Source organism: Pleurodeles waltl, chromosome 2_2 (genome assembly GCF_031143425.1).
Source record: "Pleurodeles waltl isolate 20211129_DDA chromosome 2_2, aPleWal1.hap1.20221129, whole genome shotgun sequence".
NCBI classification, from domain to species: domain Eukaryota; kingdom Metazoa; phylum Chordata; class Amphibia; order Caudata; family Salamandridae; genus Pleurodeles; species Pleurodeles waltl.
In genome coordinates, this window is record NC_090439.1 from 206,861,001 (window position 1) to 206,886,352 (window position 25,352).

The following is a 25,352-nucleotide window of genomic DNA, read 5'->3' on the forward strand; positions in this document are numbered from 1 at the left end:
AATATATTTTTCTATATAAAAACTATTGGGCTGGAGTTAAGTCTCTGAGTGTGTGTTCCTCATATATTGCCTGTGGGTATACAACAAATGCTTAACACTATCCTCTGATAAGCCTACTGCTCGACCACACTACCACAAAATAGAGCATTGCTATTATCTAATCTTGCCACTATCTAACCTCTAAGGGGAACCCATGGACTCTGTGCACACTATCTCTCACTTTGAGACAGTATATACAGAGCCATTCTTAGACATTGTAAGGGAAGTGTAACCATACTGAGAATATGTTCTGGGAGTTTGTCATTTACGAACTCCACAGCTCCATAATGGCTTCACTGAATACTGGGAAGTTTAGTATCAAACTTCTCAGCACAATGAACCCACACTGACGCCTGTATGAGTTTTACTGAAAAATGCACACAGAGGCCATCTTAGAGGTGCCCACTGAATGTTAACCAAACTGCTAGTTCAGGACTGACGAGTGTGTGTCAGCCTGCCACTTTCAGATGAGTTTCTGACCACATGGGGTGAGAGCCTTTGTGCTCTCTGTGGCCAGAAACAAAGCCTGTCCTGGTTGGACGTGCTTCACACCTCCCCCCTTCAGGAACTGTAAAACCTCGCAGTGAGCCTCAAAGACTCAAGCTTCTTGTTACAGTGCCCCAGGGCACTCCAGCTAGTGTGGTTGCCCGTCCCCCAGACAAAGCAGCACTTTTGGTGGCAAGTCAGGCAGGAAAATTAGGGAAAACAGGAAGGAGTGACCACCCCAGCCAGGACCATCCCAAAGGTGTCCAGAGCTGAGGTGATCCCCTCCCTGCAGAAACCTCCATCTTAGTTTGGAGGATAGGGACCAATAGGACCAGGTTTGTGTCCCACTCCCCAAAGGGAGTGGATAAGGAATGGTGTAGCCACCCTCGAGGACAGTAGCCATTGGCTACAGCCCTCTGACCCCTTTAACACCCCTAAATCTAGGATTTAAGGGCTCTCCTGAAACCAGTTCATCAGATTCCTGGCGAACTCCCAAGAAAAAAGAAGAAGGACTGCTAAGCTGAAACCCCAGCAGAGAAGAAGGAAGATGAAAACTGACTTGGTCCCAGCCCTATCAGCCTGTCTCCCGCTTCAAAGAACCTGCAAAAGAAAGCAACCCATCCAGCAACCTCTGCCAGGCTTTCAGAGGATTGCCTCCATCACAGAGGACCAAGAACTCCCGTGGACAGCGGCTCTGTCCAAGAAGAAACTACATCTAAGGACTCCAGAGCCTCCCCGGATCCGCAAGTCCTGACCACTCTGATATCCGATGCCAAAAGGTAGACTGCACCCTCAGCCCCCAGGCCTTGGAGAACCCAACCTCCAATGCAGAAACATTCAGCAGGTAGCCCTCTTACCTGTCCAGCCTGTGGTTTTCCGGAACCGACCCCATGGACCAAGCCTGCAGCATCTAAGTGACCCCCGGGGACCCCTCATAGGAAAGGACTGGGAGCCCGAAGCTCTATTTGCACCCTGCACCCGGACACCCCGGCACCGCTGAGGGTGAGAGTTTGGTGGCTACTTGTGCCCCCCCACCTCCGGTGCTCCTCTAAACCCCCCAGGTCTCCCCTCCGAAGATGCGAGTACTTACCTGCCAGCAGATCTGAAACCGAGTGTCCCCAGTCTCCATATGAGCCCATGTTAAACTTAGCTCAACCTTGACCTCTGCACCCAGCTGGCCTGTGTTGCTGGTGGTGGGTGTTTGGGGTTAATATGAACCCCAACCACTGGACATCCTAACCCCTGGAAACTGGAACTGTAAGTCATGTACTTACCTGTAAAACATACTAACTTTTCCTCCCCCCAGGAACTGTTTTAAAACTTTCAAAACAGATTGTCATTTATTAAAAAACTGTACAACTTGCCAAATCCCATCAAAGTGGTATTGATACATATGAGAAATACTTATTAGTTTATGTACTTAGCAGCAACTTGAATCTTGTGGTTCTAGAAATAAATTAACAAAAGATATTTTTGTTAAATAAAAACCATTGGTCTGGAGTTGTCATCGAGTGTGTGCTTCTTCTTTTGTCTGTGTGTGGAGCCATCAGCAATGTACAGGCCCAGCATGCCGCTGGGCCGGCTGGCAGAAACAGTTTCAACCCGCCGGCCCAGGGGAATGTGCTTATCGGGATCCTCAATGTGCTGGCGGTTGATGTTCCGACCGCCAGCACAGAACTCAGCCGGATGAGGGTCTATATCTCATTTTGATATAGTATATACAGAGCCAGCTTCCTACAGAACCCTACTGAATTCCTCGCTGATGGGCCACCCTGCACCCAAGAACTCAGCTGTGTTAGCTTGCAGCTCCTCTGGTGTGTGTTCCACCCCAGGAGTGGTTTCCGCTCCCTCAGGAGGTGAATCCGCACTGGAGGTTTGAGCAGGGGCTACTTTCCTACCCTTCCTGCTCTTGGGTTTAGGAAGGACTTGAGCCATTGTTCCAGGCTCCAAGGTTCCTTGTTCTTTCTGTTTCTTTGCCTGTGCTCTTGTAAGGGCAAAGATATGCCCTGGGATGCCCAGCACTGCTGCATGGGCTTCCAGCCCAAGCTGAAGCCTCCAAGTCATTCCCTAGTAGACACTCTACAGGTAGGTCTGAGGAAACCACAACTTTTTTAGGACCAGTAACCCGCACCCCAGCTGAAATCAATAACTGCCATGGAGTGGCACAAAGTGTTGCTATGAGCATCATTCACTTGGTACGTGTGACCAAGTAGGTCTTGCTCAGGGGACACTAGTTTTTCAGTCACCATAGAGACACTAGCACCTGTGTCCCTGTAGGCCTCAGCCTCAACACCATTTATCAGGCGATGCTGCTTGTACTTAACCATATTAAGGGGACAGGCAGCAAGGGTGGAAAGGTCAATGCCCCCATCAGAGACTAACACTGCCTCGTTGGTCTCTCTAACCAACACAGACCCCACTACAGTCTCTTGAGTGAGCCCAGCTTCACCCTTGGATTGACTACTGTTAGTAGTCCCACCACTACTGCTGTTGCTAGGGGCACAAGGAGTCGGGGTGGAATTAGCAGTGGTGGAAGGTCTGTTGTCTTTCTTAGGACAGGAGCTGTCTCCTAGCCTATGGCCTTTGTTTTTACAGATATAGCACCAAGGCATTTTGAAGATGGAGGAATAGGAAGAGGGTTTGCCCCCACCCCAGAGGAGTTTTGTGGGCCTGATGAAGACTCTTTTGATTTTTCTTTGTCCCCACCTTCAGCCTGATGCAGAAGAGGCCCGTCCATGTACACACCCTAATACATATGCCTGTAATCTGAGAGAGAGGTCTGCCAGGAAATGCCAGTCTCTATCCATATACTGCATGCTTTTTTTCATAAATCTAAGTGATCCTTCCCCACAATTATATAATGGATTTGTAGGAAGTTGGCTCTGTATATACTATCTCAAAGTGAGAGATAGTGTGCACAGAGTCCAAGGGTTCCCCTTAGAGGTTGATAGTGGCAACATTAGATAATACTAATGCTCTATTTTGTGGCAGTGAGGTCGAGCAGTAGGCTTACTCCTCCTTGATTTTCTCATTATCTCCTCCGGACTTGCCACCAAAAATGGGGGCTGTGTCCGGGGAGGGGGCGGGCATCTCCACTAGCTGGAGTGCCCTGGGGCACTGTAACACCAGGCTGGAGCCTTTGAGGCTTACCGCCAGGTGTTAACAGTTCCTGCAGGAAGAGGTGTGAAGCACCTCCACCCAGTACAGGTTTTGTTCCTGGTCACAGAGTGACAAAGGCACTCACCCCATGTGGCCAGAAACCCGCCTGGATGTGGCAGGCTGACAGAAACTGGTCAGCCTAGCACTAGTAGCTGGACTGTTATACCGGGGGCATCTCTAAGATGCCCTCTGTGTGCATTTCTCAATTAATGCTGAGAAGCTTGATCCCAAACTTCCCAGTATTCAGTGTAGCCATTATGGAAATATGGAGTTCGTGTTTGACAAACTCCCAGCCCACATACTCTTTATGGCTACCCTGCACTTACAATGTCTAAGGATCTGCTTAGACACTGTAGGGACATAGTACTCATGCAATTATGCCCTCACCTGTGGTATAGTACCCCCTGCCTTAGGGCTGTAAAGCCTGCTAGAGGGGTGATTTGCCTATGCCACAGGCAGTGGGTTGTGGGCATGGCACTCTGAGGGGAGGGCATGTCCACTTAGTCTTTTTCTCCCCACCAGCACACACAATCTGTGAGGCAGTTTGCATGTGCTGAGTGAGGGGTCCACAGGGTGGCATAATACATGCTGCAGCCCTTAGAGACCTTCCCTGGTCACAGGGCCCTTGGTACCAGGCGTACCATTTACAAGGGACATATCTGTGTGCCAGGGCTGTGCCAATTGTGGAGACAAAGATACCATTTAGGGAAAGAACACTGGTGCTGGGGCCTGATTAGCAGGGTCCCAGTACACCTTCAATCATAACTAGCATCAACAAAAGGAAAAAACTATTTCCTTACAATATATATATATATATATATATATATATATATATATATATATATATATATATATATATATGTATTCATATAAAAAAGTTCAACTGCTCAGGCTTGGTAACAACTTAGCAATGTAAAAAAACATTCAGACTAACTTACAAATTAAATGAAGAAAAATACTCAAATTGACAATGATTGCTAAAATTGCACTCTTGTGTATCTCACCTTTATCAGCAGCTGGTATTTCATAATTCTTTGTACTGGTTTTAAGAGCAAATCCGTAAGTTGAAGTCTGTGGCCTAGACGCTGCTTCAGTTCCTAATGTTCAAAATAAAGAACTTTAGCCCTTTCCCAGCGTAGGTAGCCAATTCAAAAACTCTACTTGTGACAATAAGTTTACCTTGCTATTATTTCTGATTTTTTATACATTTTCATTTTGGGGTAATTTAAAACATATTACAGAACTTATACAAAGTCATGCAAGAAAAAAGTTGCTTACCTATGGTAATGATATTTCTGTTGCACACATGATCTTACAACAGGTTCCTCATTTGAAAAATATCCACTAAGGGTAAGACTGGATCTGAAAATTGTTCACTTGGCATAAGGCCTCCACTGTCAGAAGGTGGCATCATGCAGCCTCAGTCACAACTCTAGCCCAATATAGATGAGTCACCCCAATTAAGTGTTCAGAGATTACTAAAAGTGTGTCAACAACAGTGACAAAGGATAAGCTTCCTGGGAGAGCTGGTATGCAAGACAGAGAGGAAGCTGGAGGGAGGTGTATATGCTGAAGGATATTAAGGTTGAGGGTTCCTATATGTTATTATATGTTAGTCTGCTGGTAGATGGGATGGATGAGCAGAAGCAGAGTGTGTGTGTGAGTGTGGGGTGGGCGGGGGGGGTGGGGGGGGGGGATCTGTAACCCCCATCTGTGAGATGTCATGATCTCTGTGTTGAAAGCCAATAAACTTTTGTTGCAAAAAAATACAATTACAAACACACCATAGATTGGCATATGAAGGATATGTTAGGATTTCATTTTTAACCACAGACCTGGGGGGCGTGGCCAAAGTGCTGAGCATGGCGCACGTCTAACTCTCGAGCTCCGGAGGGGCCGGTGGCAAAAATCCTGTTGAGCGTGCCAGCCCAGGCTGTTTTTTCACCGGAGCACGGGCAGCGGACTGCCGACAGGTTGCTGGCACGATCGATCCGTCGCTGGGGGACGGAGGTGAGCGAGGGACAGAGGCGGGCCACCCGACGCGGAAGGAGGCTTACGGCCTATCCCCCTTTGGGAGACCGTGGCCTTGCGTGAAGAGGCGGGCCGCCCTGGGGTCGGTGCGGGTGGCCCGCGTGTGGTGGCGGCCACGACTGGGCCCAACAGCCGGGGTAAGAACCCCCGAGATGCCTGGCGGGGACGGGAGGCCACGGAGGGGCCCGCCCCTAAGAACAATGCCTAAGCTGGAGGCAGGGAGGTGGACACGGTCCCGATTAGAGCACTGGGCCCGATCAGAGCTTCGGAGAGCAAAAATGAACCCGCGGCACCCCAGATTTCGTGGGGACTAAATAAGAGGTCTCCCGAAGGGAGGCCGGGGCCACAGAAGTTCCGCTTTGAAAAAGGCCCCACTCAACAAAGTAAGAGAAAGTGCCCACTCAAAATGAGACACTAAGAAAGCGGCTGAACGCCTGGGAACTCCACCGATCCCCGAATGGGGCCAATGGGCTCGAACCAAGAGAAGACTACAGCAAAGGACGAAGCACTGGGGAACGGACGAATGCCCTGCACAGGAGGACGGCCGAACAGAGGCTGAGGCGTGCACCCGATCTTGCTTGCAAAAAAGGACAAGCCCGGCAAGAGGAATGAGCGAGGGACCCACCATCGAAGGGGGCGACAACTGGCAACCGTAGACGGGCGCGAAACCCACTGGCGCCGCGACTGGACGCTGGAGCTGGCCGGCGGGGCAATTGGACCCCGGTCTGGGGATATCTCGAACAGGAACTAAACCTTTGGAGACCTAAGGACAGACCAAAAGCAGAACACACGAAGAAGCCCGGACCGCTTGCCGTGCCCACCGTGGTGCACTTCCCTGCCAGTCTGATGCCCCCCAAGGGCCGCCACAGGAGCAGAGCCATGGACCACGTGGCGCCCACTGGGGGCGAAGAAGCGGATGCACAGAGCCAGTCACAAACCAAAGTACAAGACACCCATGACAAGATATTGGGAGCAATAGAGGACACAAAGTCGACACTACAACGCAACATCAACCAATTGACAATTGAGGTGGGGCTCCTGAGGGCGGAGCACCATAAGCTGGTGGACAGAGTCAAAGCGACAGAAGCTTCACTGGCAGACATCGCGCCAAGACAGAAAGACACAACGGCGGAGGTAGCTTCCCTGACCGACAGAGTCACAAGACTCGAACAACTAGCTGAAGATGCAGAGGGAAGAAACAGAAGGAACAATGTGCGAGTGGTGGGCCTTCCTGAGGGGTCGGAGGGGACGAACATGGTGGAATTTCTAGAGAAATGGCTCAGCACGGTGGTCGCACCTGGATGCCTGACTCCTTTCTACACGCTGGAACGAGTGAACCGAGTGCCGGCGAGGCCCCTTGCCCCTGGCAGGCCGCCCCGTGCAGTAATCGCTAGGCTCCTACACTACAGAGACAGGGATATCCTTCTAGAGAAAGCCAGAGAGACGGGCCCGTTCAGAGTGGCAAATGGAGAAGTGACACTGTTCCCAGACTTTACGCTAGAAGTCCAAAACAAACGAGCCTCATTTTTAGCGGTAAAAAGAGCCTTGCGAGACGAAGGGATCCAGTACTCGCTGCTATTCCCAGCACGACTAAGAATGATCCCCAGAGGAGGCATGGGAGTGGCTCGAGAGGCACGGGTCCCACACGGATCAATCCGCTCGTGAGAAATCTAGTGCGGGAAGGCCCCATCGAGCCACGAGGGGGAAGAGACCCAGGGCTCGCCCTCAGCTAGCGCCAACACAAACGCAAAGAGAAACGGGCAGAAAGGCAGCCCTCAAGGCGGCGGCCCGAATGGGTGGAGAGGTGTCCCCCCAAGATGGCTCCGAGGTGGAGTCTGACGACACGATGGTGTCCTCCGCTGGAGATTCGGGGAGCTTGGCCCGTGCCCCGAGAGTGACACCTCAAACGGCAGACGAACTCTGATAGTCCAGAACTGAAAGAACACCTGGAGACTTGGCACACCGTGAGTAAACATGTGGCCCCTCCGGACCTGGCCACCCCCCTAGACTGGACTTTTGCCTGCAGCTTTGGCTGGCGAATAAGGCAGTTATGTTTTTGAACAAGTTGCACTGTTGCACAGTTTGCTGGGCCACCTGCAGTTCCGGAGGCGCCCTGGGGATGGGGAGTTGGGGTTTACAGATACGAGTTCAGTCAGCAAGATGGGTGGAGACGTCAGTACATTGTAGGGGTGCAGGCGCGTGGGGGTTTCGGCCGGTGCCCTGGGTGCACCGGGCCCGCTCTCACCAGATTGCAGGATTAAAATGTCTGACTACAATTTCATAACCTGGAATGTCAGGGGGATGGGCACTCCGGCCAAAAGACACAGAATCCTGTCCTTCCTAAAAAGAAGGAAAGTGCAGATAGCAATGCTACAGGAGACCCACCTAGCACTGGGGGAGGGCGAGAAACTAAGGCGTAGATGGAGGGGACAGGTGTTTGCCACAGAATGTTCAGCCTATGCAAGAGGCGTACTAATTTGGATTAGAGCGGGTGTCCCCCTAACGGTTGACTCTTCCAACATAGACAAAGAAAGGTAGGTTTGTGATATTGGAGGGGAAACTACATGGGACCCCATTGGTGTTGGGTTGCATCTACGCCCCTAATCAGGACCAGACCACATTCATGACAGGCCTATCAAGACACCTCACCCGACAACGCACTGGGGAAGTACTAATAGGTGGGGACTTCAACGCAGTATTGGACATAGAAATGGACAGATCCACCCCGCCGCTACAAGGGGCGACATCAATTAAGATAGCTCAAAGGCTGGTAGAGTGGATGAGCACCTGGGGTTTAGTGGATGTCTGGCGGACGTGACACCCGGACGTTAGAGACTACTCATTTTACTCAGGCCTCCATCGGGTACACACCAGAATTGATAGGGTAGTCTGCACTGCGGACTGGCTCGAGGCGTGACCCATTCTGAATACCTGGCCCGCACAATATCAGATCACAACCCACTACTGTTAACACTGAGGGTACCACAGGACAGACCCCCTATTCCTTCTTGGAAGTTAGCCCCTGCGGCACTGGAGGATCAAGCGTACAGGGAAGCGCTCCGCTGCCACTTGACAGAACATATTGAGACTAACAAGGGATTCACCTCTTCTAGGGCCGTGGAATGGGAGACGCTTAAAGTGGTGACAAGGGGTTTCTGCCTTGGGCAGTCAGCAGGAGTGAGGCATACACTAGAGAGGGAGCTAACTGCCCTAGAGAAGATTATACACGAAGGGGAACTGAGACAAGGCCCAACAACACAAGGTGATGAACAATATGACCGCGCCCGCAGAGAACACTCCCAAACTGAGAAACGGCTTAGATGCCACGACATACAAAGATACCTAGCGTCCCTACAATCAGAGGAGGGCAGATCGGGGAAGCTCCTGGCATGGCTGGTGCGCCCGAGCGGAGATAGCGAGCCTATGACGAATGTGTTGGACAGAGGGGGGAACCGCAGACTTAACCCAGGCCCCATTAATGACGTATTTAGGGATTATTATACGTACCTGTATAGAAGACCTAACGATCTGGAGACACGGTCTCTAGATGATTTCCTAATACAGATCCCTCTAGCGGTACTAGACCCGGTGGATAGAGACAGCCTGGGGGGGCCAGTGACTACGGAAGAAATAGATGAGGCAATAACACAACTGGCCTCTGGGAAGACCCCCGGCACGGACGGGCTCCCTATGGATTTCTACAAAAAATATAAAACCCTGCTGATTCCTGAGTTAGCAGACATGTACGCAAAGGCATGGAATAGTGGAGAGCTGCCTAGCATGCTGCGTGAGGCACTGGTAGTGCCACTCCCCAAAACCAACAATAGGGAAGCATCGGTGACCGACTACCGCCCGTTATCGATGCTAAACAGTGATTTTAAGATACTTAGCAAGATTATGGCCAACCGACTGCTCCCCCTCATGACCACATTGATACACCCTGACCAGAATGGTTTTATCCCTGGACGCAGCACCTCTCTGAACCTCAGGTGGCTTTTCTCCATCCTGTACATGCCCGACGAGTTGAAGCACCCAGCCGGGGCCTTGCTGGCGGTGGATTTCGAGAAAGCTTTCGACTCGATTAGGTGGGATTACCTGAGGGAAGCTATGTTAAAAATGGGCCTTGGGGAGAAATGGGCTAAATGTGTGGACCTGCTGTACTCGTCTCCAATGGCCAGAGTGAGGATGGGCGGGACAATCTCGGGCGCGTACCCAGTGTTTCGCGGAACCCGACAGGGGTGCCCTCTGTCCCTGCGCCTGTTTGCATTAGCGATTGAACCCCTGGCGGCTCAGCTGCGGGGGGAGGGGGTGGGTAAGGGGATTGAATGGGGCCCGGACGAGCATATTGTCTCCCTGTATGCGGATGACATCCTGATCTACCTCGGGGACGGAGCTAGCGGTCTTCCCTGGGCCCTGGAGGTGTTGGAAGACTTTGGGGAGGTTTCGGGACTACGCCTTAACCGCGGCAAGACATACATGTTCCCCATGAGGCAGGGATCCGCGCGCCCGGGGGAGTGCCCGCCGGATGTGAGCTGGGCTCCACGGACCTTCAAGTACCTGGGTATCCAAATATTTCACGAGATGAGCGACCTCAGAGACGGTAACCTAAGTAAGGTACTCAGATCCCTACGGTCCTCGATTGGGTTTTGGCGTTCACTAAAACTTTCAATAATGGCCAGAGTGGCACTGGCCAAAATAATTATGCTCCTCCGACTCCTCTATTATTTCACCAACCTGCCACTGCTGATCCCACCGACATGGTTTCGCGACCTGAATACTCTGCTCAGGGAACTAGTGTGGGACGACGGACGCAGACGAACGGCTTTGACGACCCTTTGTAGACCAGCCCGTATGGGCGGTCTGGGCGCTCCTGACTTCGAAGCATACTACCTGGCAGCCCAGCTACAGTGGGTGGCCGGCTGGCAGGTGGGCTAAGGACAACTAGACCGTTGTACTGCACAGGGAGCAATAGGAACGGCAAGGATAATGGCATATATGGCAGGCAGGAAAATATCCTTTCCTGAGAACAGCACATTGGTTAAGATCGCGCTGGCATGCTGGAAAAAATGCACGAAAAGAGTAGGAGTGGGCCCGCCATACTCTCCAGCACTGCCGTTGGCGACACTGGTGGTAGGGCCTGGGGCAAAGGACTCGGAAGAACTGGGGTTGGGCCCCTGGACTGGCGCGGGGATTGAGACAGTGGGAGGACTCTTCGAGGAGGGGGTGCTGAAGAGATTCGCCGACATACTGTTGGAGGGGGTCCCCCGGGGTCAGTTTCTACTCTTCGCTAAGATAATACACACCCTGAAAGGCCATTGGGATACGATAAACGCAGAGCCAGCAACGCACGGGGTGCTACATTTATTACTGACATCGGGGGCGGAACCCCATGCGGTCGCCAGGATATATCAGGCCCAGGTGGAGGCCATGCTAGACCTTCTACGATCCTTGAGAGAAAGGTGGGGAAACACGATAGGGAGGGAATTAAATGACACAGAATGGAACAAAGTACTGGCTTATCCCCGAGTGGTCTCGCATAATACACGCTTAAGGTATATCCAGTACAACTACCTTCACAGGACATATCTGATGCCACATCGACTGTTCCGGATATACGGTGGGACCCCAAAGACATGCCCGAGGTGCCGGGGGGGAGATGCTGACTTTGACCATATGGTGTGGGGATGCCCAGTGCTTCAATCGGGTTGGAGAGAGACGATGGCCATTTTGGCCCATTTACTAGGGATAGAATTGTCGCCCACACCTGATCTGTGCTTACTGGGCCTTAGGGCGGCTGCGTTGCAGGGGAGGGCGAGAGGGAGATTCCTTGACTTGGCCCTGGCACTTTATAGACGATTAATCGCGAGGGGCTGGAAGGCCCCAGGCAGCCCCTCACAGTCTGACTGGAAAGGTGACGTTTTGAAATGGTCCAGGGCTGAACTGCCGGTTCTGAGGGCAGAAGAAGCTAGGGGAATCCCACAGGCCCCCATTGCCCCTGAGTGGGAGGACCTGGTCTCGCACTGGGATGCTCTATGTAAGAGGGCAACAGCCCCCGAGGCTGAAATAAGGGATGAGTAACACACCCCAAGAAGCTGACCCAAGGGGAAGTTCCCGAGTGGGGGCCTGAATACGAATACTTACACAATCAAAATGCACTGACTGAGGTAGTATCGAAGCACACGGCTAGCAACCTCACACACCACCAATAGAGGGGAGGGATAAAGTAGGTGGATACCTGCCTGTCTGCACATGGGTGCGCCCGGGGTCTGGCCCCTCCTCCTTGTGCTCCTGTGCCTTCTTATAATGTCAGTCATAAGTTCCACCCACACAATGCCGATATGTTGACCACTAGTTTGTTGGTCTATTTACTTTAATTTTGGTTTCTTTTTTTGTATTATCAACTCCGTTTCTTTTCATTTCACTATTTCACTCTCTCTCACTGGTTGTTAGCTTCTCATCCAAGCTATGGATTAGAACAGAACTAAGCTGACTACTGCCATACATGATCCGAAAAGGTAACGCAGACCGGCGAGTAATGCAACGCAAAATGTAAATATGATAATCCCAACAGAGTCAAAGATTGACGAAAAGCGTTAAGGAAGCCTACAATGTCCAGGAATTAAGTAGAGAATGAAGAGTAGCACGAATTGTAAATGCAAACTGACTGAGAGAAATGTACAATGAATACAAAATGTTGCAATGAAAGAGTAAACAGATGTAAGATAATAAAAGTTAATAGAATATATTTAAAAAAATTAAAAAAACACAGACCTAACTCATGTGGATAAAGATTTAGAGGAATCTTTGGGAACATACTGTATTCACCAGAAGAAAAATATTACCCTATGACCATATGCTTGTGGCTTGAAGTGCTATAGGTTCACATGCTCTGCATACTCCTACGATCTAGTAGTGGGCATTGATGTTTGTAATTTTTTTGGTTCTAATAAATGTTCGGTTTCAAGATATTTTATGGCTCCTCCCTAATCCACAATGCACCAAGACAAGATTCCACCTGATTGTTTTTCCTCAGTGGGTGAATAGTATACAGTGGAGTGTAGCGAAACAGGGTAACATATGTGTATGGTACATTTTAACTCACTTAGATAATAACAAAGACATCTTAGATAATTGATAGCTTTCAGGTAGAAAAGGGAACTTGTGAATCTACTGCACTAAAAGGTAGAAAAAGATTGTAAAATGGTGCGTAACATTTTCCTTTTGTAGCATGTGGTGCTGTATATCAAATGCTCTGCATTAAAAAAAAGCAGTACTCCCCATCAAACGGTGGCTAGACAGCAGAAGAGGCACGTGTGAAAACATTTTCAACATTATTTGGCCAACCACAGCATCTCTCCGAGCTTTTCAATACTGTCCAGTGAATGTGAGTGGAGTTTACGGGGTACCAGTTTTACAGATGTTTGCTGTTGACGTATTCCTTAAAATGACCATAGATGCAACTATTCTTCAGGCTGAATGTGTTTTGGAAACGGCATGCAGTGTATACTTTGCTTTAGCATAGCATGTCTATGCATTTCACTATCCATCTCACAATGCCACACTTCAAAACAAGATTTTCCAGGTGAGGCTTTGCAAAAGCAACAAACAGTGGCTTGGTCTTGCAGATTAATTATGTTGTATAATTGTAGTACATTAATGCCCACTTCTAATGTGTGCTGTTACTTCTCTGTCACTGTCTCAGGATGTGGGAAGAAGCTAGGCAGCTTGAATGCCTGACTCACATGGAAGTGGAAACCACCCTCTGTAGAAACTCAGGATTTGTCCTGAGGATTAAACATTTCCCAACTGCTGCCTCACCTCAGCAACCACCAGCTCCTCGAACTCACGTAGTCCGGCTTCAAACCCAACCACAGTACATACACAGTACTCATTACTGCCACAGACAACATCTGCCTGATCCTTGACAGAGAAGACACAGCAGCCCTCATTCTCCTGGACCTTTCTGCAGCATTTGACACCCTCTCAAACCCCATCCTCATGAAGTATCTGCAAGCAGTTGGTATCCAAGATTCTGCTTTTGCTTCTTTATGGACAGACACCTTACTCCTCGGCCACTGGTAAAATCATCTGTTGAGTACCTCAAGGTGAATCCCTCAGCCCCACCCTCTTCAATGCATAGATAATCTCTCTGGCCAATATAATCAGTGCACATAACATCAACATCCTCTCTGACACCGACACGCAACTCATACTCTCCCCTCTCGGATATGACCCCCACCACAAGAAACAAGTTCACCGCTTGAATTACTTAAGTCACTAACTGGATGAAACACAAAAAGATGATGAACAGAGTGCTGAAACTTTTCAAACACTCACCCCCAGTCACAGATCTGGATTAATCCATCGTTATTGTGCTCACCATGCCTCCCCATTTTGGACCCAGCCATGTGCACATCTATCTTGACCCTGTTCCCCACCCATGTGAACCGACCAGCCTGAACTGCCAGGCCAGGTTCTTCCTGGACTGGAAACAAGCATCTTGGGACTGGTATCAGGGTATCAGCACTACGTCCTTCATCTTGTTGTCTTATTACTAACTGGATGAAAGTCTGCTGTCTATAGCTCAACACAGATCTTCGATCTTCTAGTGATCTTTGACAAGAGCACCTGGCCATAGGACTCCAACTAGTGGTGGACTGAACCCGGACCCATACCCAAAACTACCCCCAACACCCACCGCAGGAACCTCAGAATAATCATCCACTATAGATTCAACTTTTGTTTTTTGTAAGGAAATTCCTCCTTGGCATGGTTAAACCCTGTCTTTTTGCCTTTTGTTCATGCCAGTTATGAATGAAAGTGTGCTGGGACCCTGCTAACCAGGCCTAAGCACCAGTGTTCGTTCCCTAAACTGTACCTTTGTTCCAACAATTGGCACAGCCTCTGCACCCAGATAAGTCCCTTGTAAATGGTACCCCTGGTACCAAGGGTCCTGTGGCCAGGGAGGGTCTCTAAGGGCTGCAGCATGTCATATGCCACCCTCGGGATCCCTCACTCAGTACTTGCACACTACCTCACAACTTGTGTGTGCTGGTGGGGAGAAAATGACTAAGTCGACATGGCACTCCCCTCAGAGTGCCATGCCCACCTCACACTGCCTGTGGCATAGGTAAGTCATCCCTCTAGCAGGCCTTACAGCCCTAAGGCAGGGTGCACTATACCACAGGTGAGGGCATATGTGCAAGAAGCATAATCAAAGCAAAATCAGCATAATCAGAAGCAAAACCTTAGACATTGTAAGTGCAGGGTAGCCATAAAGAGTATATGGTCTGGGAGTTTGTCAAACATGAACTCCACAGGTCCATAACAGCTACACTGAAATCTGGGAAGTTTGGTATCAAACTTATCACCACAATAAATGCACACGGATGCCAGTGTGCAATTTATTGTAAAATACACCCAGAGGGCATCTTAGAGATGCCCCCTGAATACCAATTCGACTACTAGTGCTAGGCTGACCAGTTTCTGCCAGCCTGCCACAACCAGACAAGTTTCTGGCCACATGGGGAGAGTGCCTTTGTCACTCTGTGGCCAGGAACAAAGCCTGTACTGGGTGGAGATGCTTTTCACCTCCCCTTGTAGAAACTGTAACACCTGACGGTGAGCCTCAAAGGCTCATGCCTTTTGTTACAGCACCCCAGGGCATCCCAGCTAGTGGAGATGCCCGCCCCTCCGGCCACTGCCCCCACTTTTGGCGGCAAGGATGGAGGTGATAATTAGAAAAACAAGGAGGAGTCTCCCACCAGTCAGGACTGCCCCTAAGGTGCCCTGAGCTGAGGTGACCACTGCCTTTAGAAATCCTCCATCTTGAGTCTGGAGGATTCCCCCAATAGGATTAGGGATGTGCCCCTCTCCCCTCAAGGAGGAGGCACAAAGAGGGTGTATCCACCCTCCAGGACAGTAGCCATTGGCTACTGCCCTCCTGATCTAAACACACCCGTAAATCTAGTATTTAGGGGCACCCCAGAACCCAGGAAATCAGATTGCTGCAACCTACAACAAGAAGAAGGACTGCTGACCCGAAAGCTATGCAGAGACAACGGAGACGACAACTGACTTGGTCCCAGCCCTACCGGCCTGTCTCCAGACTCAAAAAACCTGCACAGCGACGCATCCGACAGGGACCAGCGACATGTGAAGCCTCAGAGGACTGCCCTGAAACAAAGGACCAAGAAACTCCTGTGAACAGCAGCACTGTTCAAAAACTGCAACAACTTTGCAACTTTCAAAGACTTCACTCTTCCAGCCGGAAGTGTGAGACTTCACACTCTGCACCCAACGCCCCCAGCTCGAGATCCAGAGAACCAACACTGCAGGGACCACTCCCAGGCGACTGCGACCTTGTGAGTAACCTGAGGCGACGCCCCTAGCCCACCACTGCAACCTATGCAGAGAGGATCCAGAGGTTCCCCCTTACCGCGACTGCCTGGAACAAAGAACCCAACGCCTGGACAAAGCACTGCACACGCAGCCCTCAGGACCAGAAGGAACCGAACTCCAGTGCAGGAGTGACCATCAGGCGACCCTTTGCCTAGCCCAGTCGGTCGCTGGCCCGACAAGCCCTCCTGTGCCCTGACTGCACGGCTAGAGTGACCCCCGGGTCCCTCCATTGATTTCTATTGAAAACCTGGCGCCTGCTAAGCACACTGCACCCGGCCGCCCCTTTGCCGCTGAGGGTGTGTTTTGTGGGCCTACCGGTGTCCCCCCCGAGTACTCTACAAAACCCCCTGGTCTGTCCTCCGAAGACGCAGGTACACCTGTTGGCAGACTGGAACCGGAGCACCCCTGTTCTCCATAGGTGCCTATGTGTTTTGGGTCCTCCTTTGCACCTGACCGGCCCAGTGTTGTTGGTGCAGTGACTTTGGGGTTGTCTTGAACCCCCAATGGTGGGCTGCCTGTGCCCAGGAAACTGAACTTACATTTTTCTATATAAAAACTATTGGCCTGGAGTTAAGTCTGTGAGTGTGTGTTCCTCATTGATTGCCTGTGTGTGTACAACAAATGCTCAACACTACCCTCTGATAAGCCTACTGCTCGACCACACTACCACAAAATAGAGCATTAGAATTATCTCTTTTTGCCACTATCTTACCTCAAAGGGGAACCCTTGGACTCTGTGCACACTATCTCTTACTTTCAGATAGTATATACAGAGCCAACGTCCTACATTGGGGGCAGTGGTGGGATCTAATACTTTGCATTTGCTGGACTACTCAGCCAATACCTGATCACACAACTAAATTCCAAGAATTTGTCATTAGAAACTGATTTTTGAAATTTCAGCTATTTTTCTAAATTTTTATAAGTCCTGCTAGGGCCTTGTGTAAGTCCCTGTTAGCATTTCCTTTAGAGTTTAAACATTTGTAAAAGTTTGGATTTAAGTTCTAGAAGTAGTTTTTAGATTCTTAAAAAGTTATCCCAACTTTTGGAGAAATAGGGGGTCATTCTGACCCCGGCGGTCTCTGACCGCCGGGGCCAGGGTCGGCGGGAGCACCGCCGACAGACCGGCGGTGCCCCACAGGGCATTCTGACTGCGGCGGTTCGGCCGCGGTCAGATGCGGGAAACCGGCGGTCTCCCGCCGGTTTCCCGCTGCCCTGCAGAATCCTCCATGGCGGCGGAGCGCGCTCCGCCGCCATGGGGATTCTGACACCCCCTACCGCCATCCTGTTCCTGGCGGGTCTCCCACCAGGAACAGGATGGCGGTAGGGGGTGCCGCGGGGCCCCTGGGGTCCCCTGCAGTGCCAATGCCAATGGCATGGGCACTGCAGGGGCCCCCGTAAGAGGGCCCCACAAAGTATTTCAGTGTCTGCTATGAAGACACTGAAATACGCGACGGGTGCCACTGCACCCGTCGCACCTTCCCACTACGCCGGCTCAATTCTGAGCCGGCGTCCTCGTGGGAAGGTTGATTTGCCCTGGGCTGGCGGGCGGCCTTTTGGCGGCCGCCCGCCAGCCCAGGGCAAATCCCAAAATACCCTCAGCGGTCTTTCGACCGCGGAGCGGTATTTTGGTGGGGGAACTTTGGCGGGCGGCCTCCGCCGCCCGCCGAAGTTAGAATCACCCCCATAATGTCTAGCACAGATGAGATGGTGGTGGAACTCAACCTCACCCCTTTCCTGCATCTAGGGATGTCAGAGTTAAGGACTCTCTGTAAGCTATAAAATATAAAGACTGGGTCCAACCCTACCAAAGTAAAGTTGCAGGAGTTTTTGGTAGAGTTTGCAAAGGACCACCCCTCTGAGGATAAGTCTACAGACTAGGAAGTTAGTGAACAGGAGGATTATTTCCCCCCTCCTGTCCTAACCAGGGAGAACAGGGTTTCTCAAACCCTGACTCCACAAGTGTAAGGAAATGGCTCCCTGTTGCAGTTACCCCCCACTTTTTGCCTTATACTGATGCTGACTTGACTGAGAAGTGTGCTGGGACCCTGCTAACCAGGCCCCAGCCTCAGTGTTCTTTCACCTAAAATGTACCATTGCTTCCACAATTGGCACACCCCTGGCACACAGATAAGTCCCTTGTAAAAGGTACCAGTGGTACCAAGGGCCCTGTGACCAGGGAAGGTACCTAAGGGCTGCAGCATATGTTGTGCCACCCTAAGGGACCCCTCAACTAACACATGCACACTGCCATTGCGGATTGTGTGTGCTGGTGGGGAGAAAAAGTCAAAGTCGACATGGCATCCCTCTCAGGGTGCCATGCACACAAAATGCTTCCTGTGGCATAGGTAAGTCACCCCTCTAGCGGGCCTTACAGCCCTAAGGCAGGGTGCACTATACCACAGGTGAGGGCATAGCTGCATGAGCAATATGCCCCTACAGTGTCTAAGTCTATTCTTAGACATTGTAAGTACAGTTGTGGCCATATTAAGTATATGGTCTGGGAGTTGTCAAAAACGAACTCCACCGCTCCATAATGGCTACACTGAATACTGGGAAGTTTGGTATCAAACGTCTCGAAATAATAAACCCACACTGATGCCAGTGTTGGATTTATTAAAAAATGCACACAGAGGGCATCTTAGAGATGCCCCCTGTATTTTACCCAATTGTTCAGTGCAGGACTGACTGGTCTGTGCCAGCCTGCTGATGAGAGATGAGTTTCTGACCCCATGTGGTGAGGGCCTTTGTGTTCTCTGAGGACAGAAACAAAAGCCTGCTCTGGGTGGAGGTGCTTCACACCTCCCCCCTGCAGGAACTGTAACACCTAGCCGTGAGCTTCAAAGGCTCAGGTTTCATGTTACAATGCCCCAGGGCACTCCAGCTAGTGGAGATGGCCGCCCCCTGGACACAGCCCCCACTTTTGGCGGCAAGTCCAGGGGAGATAATGAGAAAAACAAGGAGGAGTCACCCACCAGTCAGGACAGCCCCTAAGGTGTCCTGAGCGGAGGTGACCCCTGCCTTTAGAAATCCTCCATCTTGATTTTGGAGGATTCCCCCAATAGGAATAGGGATGTGCCTCCTCCCCTCAGGGAGGAGGCACAAAGAGGGTGTAGCCACCCTAAGGACAGTAGCCATTGGCTACTGCCCTCCCAGACCTAAACACACCCCTAAATTCAGTATTTAAGGACTCCCCAGAACCTAGGAAACTAGATTCCTGCAACCTGAAGACGAAGATGGACTGCTGACCTGAAGCCCTGCAGAGAAGACAGAGACACCAACTGCTTTGGCCCCAGCACTACCGGCCTGTCTCCCTACTTCGAGAAAAACTGCAACAGCGACGCGTCCCCCAGGGTCCAGCGACCTCTGAAGCCTCAGAAGACTACCCTGCATCTAAAAGGACCAAGAAACTCCTGCGGACAGCGGCCCTGTTCCACAGAAACTGCAGCTTTGCAACAAAGAAGCAAATTTTAAAGACCACACGTTTCCCACAGGACACGTGAGACTTTCCACTCTGCACCCGACGTCCCCGGCTCGACCTGCGGAAAACTAACTCTAAAGGGAAGACTCCCCGGTGACTGCGAGCCCGTGAGTAGCCAGAGTTGACCCCCCTGAGCCCCAACAGCGACGCCTGCAGAGGGAATCCAGAGGCTCCCCCTGATCGCGACTGCCTGCTTCAAGGAACCCGACACTTGGTAAACAAACTGCACCCGCAGCCCCCAGGACCTGAAGGATCTGACCTCCAGTGCAGGAGCGACCCCCAGGCGGCCCTCTTCCTAGCCCAGGTGGTGGCTTCCCCGAGGAGCCCCCCCCCCTTGCCTGCCTGCATCGCTGAAGAGACCCCTGGGTCTCTCATTTAAACCTATTGCGAACCCGACGCCTGTTTGCACTCTGCACCCGGCCGCCCCTGTGCCGCTGAGGGTATACTTTCTGTGCTGACTTCGGTCCCCCCAGGTGCCCTACAAAACCCCCCTGGTCTGCCCTCCGAAGTCGCGGGTACTTACCTGCTGGCAGACTAGACCCGGGGCACCCCTATCTCCATTGAAGCCTATGCATTTTGGGCACCACTTTGACCTCTGCACCTGACTGGCCCTGAGCTGCTGGTGTGGTAACTTTGGGGTTGCCCTGAACCCCCAAAGGTGGGCTACCTTGGACCCAACTTTGAACCCTGTAAGTGCTTTACTTACCTGCAAAACTAACCAATACTTACCTCCTCCAGGAACTGTTGAATTTTGCACTGTGTCCAATTTTAAAATAGCTTATTGCCATTTTTGCCAAAACTGTACATGCTATTGTGATGATTCAAATTTCCTAAGATACCTGAGTGAAATACCTTTCATTTAAAGTATTGTTTGTAAATCTTGAACCTGTGGTACTTAAAATAAACTAAGAAAATATATTTTTCTATATAAAAACCTATTGGCCTGGAATTGTCTTTGAGTGTGTGTTACTCATTTATTGCCTGTGTGTGTACAACAAATGCTTAACACTACCCTCTGATAAGCCTACTGCTCGACCACACTACCACAAAATAGAGCATTAGAATTATCTCTTTTTGCCACTACCTTACCTCTAAGGGGAACCCTTGGACTCTGTGCATTCTAATTCTTACATTGAAATAGTACATACAGAGCCAACTTCCTACAACAAGTAATAGTCAGAGAGACTGTTTCTTCCACAGGGGAGACCAGTAACTCTGGAACATTGAAGGCAGCCTCAATGAAGATGACCTCCTGTTAGCCAGGATGGCCAAAAGATTGGCTTTGGAGAGACAGCCCCTAGTGATAGAAAGGGAAAGACAAGAGATGGGTTTGGCTCCCATCTATGGTGGCAGCAACTTAAATAGGGTCAGAAAGAATACTGACATCCTACAAATCCCCAAAGGGATTGTAACAAAATATGAAGATGGTTATGATATCCCCAACTAGTTCACAGCTTTTGAGAGGGCTTGTGCAACCAGAAAAGTAAACAGATCTCACTTGGGTGCTATCCTTTGGGAAATGTTGACTGGAAAGTGTAGGAATAGACTCCTCACACTCTCTGGTAAAGATGCAGAATCCTATGACCTCATGAAGGCTACCCTGATTGAGGGCTTTGGATTCTCAACCGAGGAGTACAGGATTAGGTTCAGGGGGGCTCAAAAATCCTTGAGCCAGACCTGGGTTGATTTTGTTGACTTCTCAGTCAAAACACTAGATGGTTGAATAACTGGCAGTGGTGTAAATGATTATGATGGGCTGTATAACTTGTTTATGAAAGAACATCGGGGTGTGTGAAAGGCGCTTCCTGGGGGGGTCCCTCGGCGGTTGCATCGGGCCGCGGAACCCCCGAGAGAAATCTGGCCGCCCGGGCTTTTGGACACACGGCCTGGAGGTGGCGGCCACGTAGCCGCAGGGCCTGGGCAAGCGAGTCGGCCCGGGCGGCTGCTGCACCCTGCGGCTCTGGAGGTGGCCGGCGGGGAAATCTGGGGCCCGAGGAGACGCGACGAGCGGTGAGTGGTGACTGGGGGGACCTTCGGCGGTCGCTTTCGGGCCGCGGCCCGCCCCTTTTCGTGGACCTGCTTGGCTGGCCCCGGGCTGGAGTTGCGCAGCTCTTGTGGGCTGACTGTGTGCTCTGGGCGGCTGAGTGTGCCTCCCTCTGAGGTGCCGGGGGAGGCTTCCTTGCTGTGCTGGTCTGGTGGCGGCTGGGGGGGGGGGGGGGGTCACCTAGTTCGGCGCTCGCATCAGGGTGCGGGGGCCCCCTGTACTTCCCTGTTGTGGTGCTGATCGGTTGGGCTGGAGGCTGGTCCCGCGCACTGGGTGGCCTGTTTCGGACTGCCTGGCCCTGGGCTACGCTGGTTGGCCCTAGAGCCCTGGCCGCTGGCTGATTCGGGCCGTGGGGAGCCGCCTGTGGCTTCTGGTGCAGAATTGGCCTGTTTGGGATTTCTTTGAGGCCTTCTGCCACTGCACTGGTGGGGCCTTTGCGGGCTGCACAGATGGAAGTCACTGTAGAGCTGCTGATGGTGATGGAGGCGTGATGGACATTCTGGCCAGTCATTCATACTGTGTGGAGCCCAGCAAGTATATTGTGGGCCTCTGGAACTCACCTGGCTGTTTGCTTGGACTGTTGGGCCCCGGGTACTTGAGGGTCTGCTGGTAGCTGGCTCTTTGGTGCTGTACGATATGGGCAAGGCGGAGAAGCGACAGTCGAAGCTCTCTTTTGAGGGTGGTAGGGGGAAGGGGGGCGGCCCGGGCAATAATCTGGAGAGGTACAGATGGAGGAGGGAGCCTCGGATGCTTCGGTTCGGTCCATGTTTTTGGATCTCAAGAGCAGCCTGGCGGGCATTGACGCCAAGCTGGATCATTTGACAGAACAGATGGATCGCATCCGGGCCCGGGTGGATGAGCATGATGCCCGTTTTGAGCAACTTGAGTCGCGCACTTCAGAGTTGGAAGACCAGGGCCATGGGGGGACAGAACGTCTGTTACAGATGGAGCGGGTGTTGGAGGTGATCAGGAATAAGAATTCGGATTTGGAGGTGCATTGCAGGTGAAACAGTGTTAGAATGCTTGATCTTCCTGAGACTACAGACATGGGCAGAATGGAGGACTTTATGGAAAAGTTGCTTGCGGAATTGTTCCCTGGCGAGCTCTCTCGCATGTTGGTGGTGGAGAGGGCGCATCGATCACTGGGCCCTCGCCCTACCCGTGGGACCCCGCCGCGTCCTGTTATTTTCCACCTCCTTAACTATCACGACCGTGACAATGTGCTGCGACTGGCCTGGGTGCGCCGCCCAGTGTTATATGGTAACACAGAGTTATCTTTTTTCCCTGATTATACTCCGACTGTGCAGGCGCCTCGTAAGGCCTTTTTACCAGTGAAGCGCTCCTTGAGTTTGACGGCTGCGCATTTTTCACTCATATACCCGGCGAAGCTTAGGATTCAGCATGGTGGCACGCTGCATTTCTTCACGGTCCCGAAACTAACGGACAAGTTTGTTAAAACGCTACTGCGGCACTCTGTGACTGATGGAGCTGAAGCTGCTGGCCCGGATCGGTCGGCCCTCAGTGATACTGATTGACTGCCTCTGCGCTGCGGGGCTGCTGGAACTTGGCTCCTGCTTGGAGTGCTTCGCGTATTGGACGTTGATACTTTCTTTAAGCCGCTATGTCTGTGTCTTCGTTTATTTGTTTCTGCCCTTCGTCCTTTCCGGTCTGTCTGCTTGTGGACGGTCTGGATGGGTAGCTCAAGACCCTTGGATGAGTCCCTTAACAATGTTGTAGACCCCTGTATGTTCTTTTTGGGGGTTGGCTTTGACCCAATTGGGGGGTCGGCGTGGGTGGGGTGAGTGCTTCAGTTGGGTGTTTCACTGTTGAGTGGAGATATGGTTCTTTTCTCCCTGGATTGCGGGGGCTTGGCAGGCGGCGGCGAGTGGCATGCTGGTGGGGCAGAGAGAGTGGTTGTTGGTTTATGGCAAGGACTGATGGCGACAGTTAATAATGTGCGTGGCTTGAATGATCAGCGCAAGGTTCAACTAATGTCTGCTTATCTTCAGCGTCACCATATCGATATATGTATGCTTCAGGAGACGCATTTGGATGGCTCCATGGTGCGCCGGTTGCGGGCTGGGTGGAATGGTGAATGCCATGGAGCAGGCTTTTCCCCCTATGCTACTGGAGTGGTGATTTTGATTCGTAGAGGGCTGCAGTGGCGCACTCATCGTGTGATTGTGGACCTAGAAGGGCGCTATGTGTTGTTGAATGGCACCCTGTTGGATCGGCCTTGTCGGTTGGTGTCAGTGTATGGCCCGAATGTTGATGACCCTGGGTTTTTCTACGAGGTGGGGCGTCTGGTTGACTCGCTGGGACATGGGACTGTGATCTGGGGAGGTGACTTCAATGTTGTTCTGGATCCTGAGCGTGATCTGGAGAGTGAGTCCAAGCCTCGGCATTCTGCTGCAGCGTTAAAGACTGTCAAGTATGATGGTGCCCTGGTTGATTTATGGAGAGTGAAGCATGGGGATAAGAGAGAGGGCACGTGTGTTAATTATGTTCATAGCAGCTGGTCACCCTTGGATCGATGGCTGGGCACTCAAGATGTGGATACAGTCAGTGGATCATCTGGCTCGGACCCTCTCGGACCCCTCTCTGGTCCTGTTGCGGCTTTTCATAGCTGGTGCCGCATTTGCATGGCGTCTGCCGTGGGGAGCACTTCGAGATGAGGTATTTCGAGGAGAGATTCGAGTGGCCATTGTGAATTTCTTTGCTGAGAACCGTGGGTCGGTAGATTCGGCGGGCACGCTCTGGGAGGCCTTTAAAGTGGTCATTCGGGGAGAGTGTCTGGCCAAGCAGCATGGGGTGCTTAGTGCGCTGTGGAGATAATTGGATGAGCTGGAGGGGCGTTTATTGGAGCTGGAGGCGCAATTGGTGGCAGATTGGGCGAGCGAGACGGTGGCGGCCCTGCGAGAGGCGATTTCTAGATATGAGGAAGCCGCTCAGCGGGAAGTTTGTTTTCTGGGTAAACATGCCAGGGCACAGCGTTATGGGGATGGGGACAGGGCGGGCCGGACACTGGTGAGTCTGCTGCGCAAGCCTTGGGCGAGGGAATCGATGGGCAGGGAGGCGAGAGAGTATTGGGTACTGAAGGTGTAATGCAGGTTTTTGCACAATATTTTGAGGATCTATATTCTGCTCCCTCTGAGCATAACCTTGATGCGGCGCAGGCTTACTTATCAGAGATTAGTTTACTTTGGTTCGAGAATGGCTCATAGGGCCTATTTTGATGAGCCTTTTTCAGTGGAGGACATCAAGGCAGTTATCAGTAGGCTGCCTGGCGAGAAGGCCCCGGGGTTGGACAGGCTAACTCCTGCCTTTTATAAGGAGTACGCTGATATCCTAGCTCCTTATTTGCTGGAGGTTTATGCTGAGGATTTGGAGACAGGATCCCTCCCTGCGTCCCTGAGGGAAGCACTGATTGTTACGATCCTGAAACCTGGCAAGGACCCGTACAGTTGTGATTCGTACCGTCCATTGTCCATGATTAACGTGGACAATAAAATACTTGCTAAGCTGTTGGCGCTGCGTCTGAGGCCCCTGATGCCGCGCTTGGTGCTTCCGGACCAGTCGGGCTTGGTACCGGAGCGGCCGACGATGCATAATCTTCGTACCTTTTTCGCAGCTTTGGGCGGTCTTTCGGCAGATGAAGAGGCGGTTGAGATGTTTTTGGACGCGACTAAAGCGTTTGATTCTTTGGCCTGG

At 51.5% G+C, this 25,352-nt stretch overlaps 1 protein-coding gene across 5 annotated transcripts in view; it reads right to left on the reverse strand.

The window, feature by feature from the left end:
* The window catches only part of TRIO (trio Rho guanine nucleotide exchange factor), a 3,522,386-nt gene that overhangs the window by 1,004,277 nt on the left and 2,492,757 nt on the right, over positions 1-25,352 (reverse strand). For all 5 annotated transcript variants that reach the window (XR_011200906.1, XM_069219639.1, XM_069219640.1 and 2 more), the window contains exon 43: positions 4,689-4,781. Coding sequence is in view for 4 of the 5 variants with exons in the window: in XM_069219639.1 (XP_069075740.1) it covers positions 4,689-4,781 (93 nt within the window). In the remaining variant the exon portion in view is untranslated. The remainder of the gene's footprint in view (positions 1-4,688; positions 4,782-25,352) is intronic.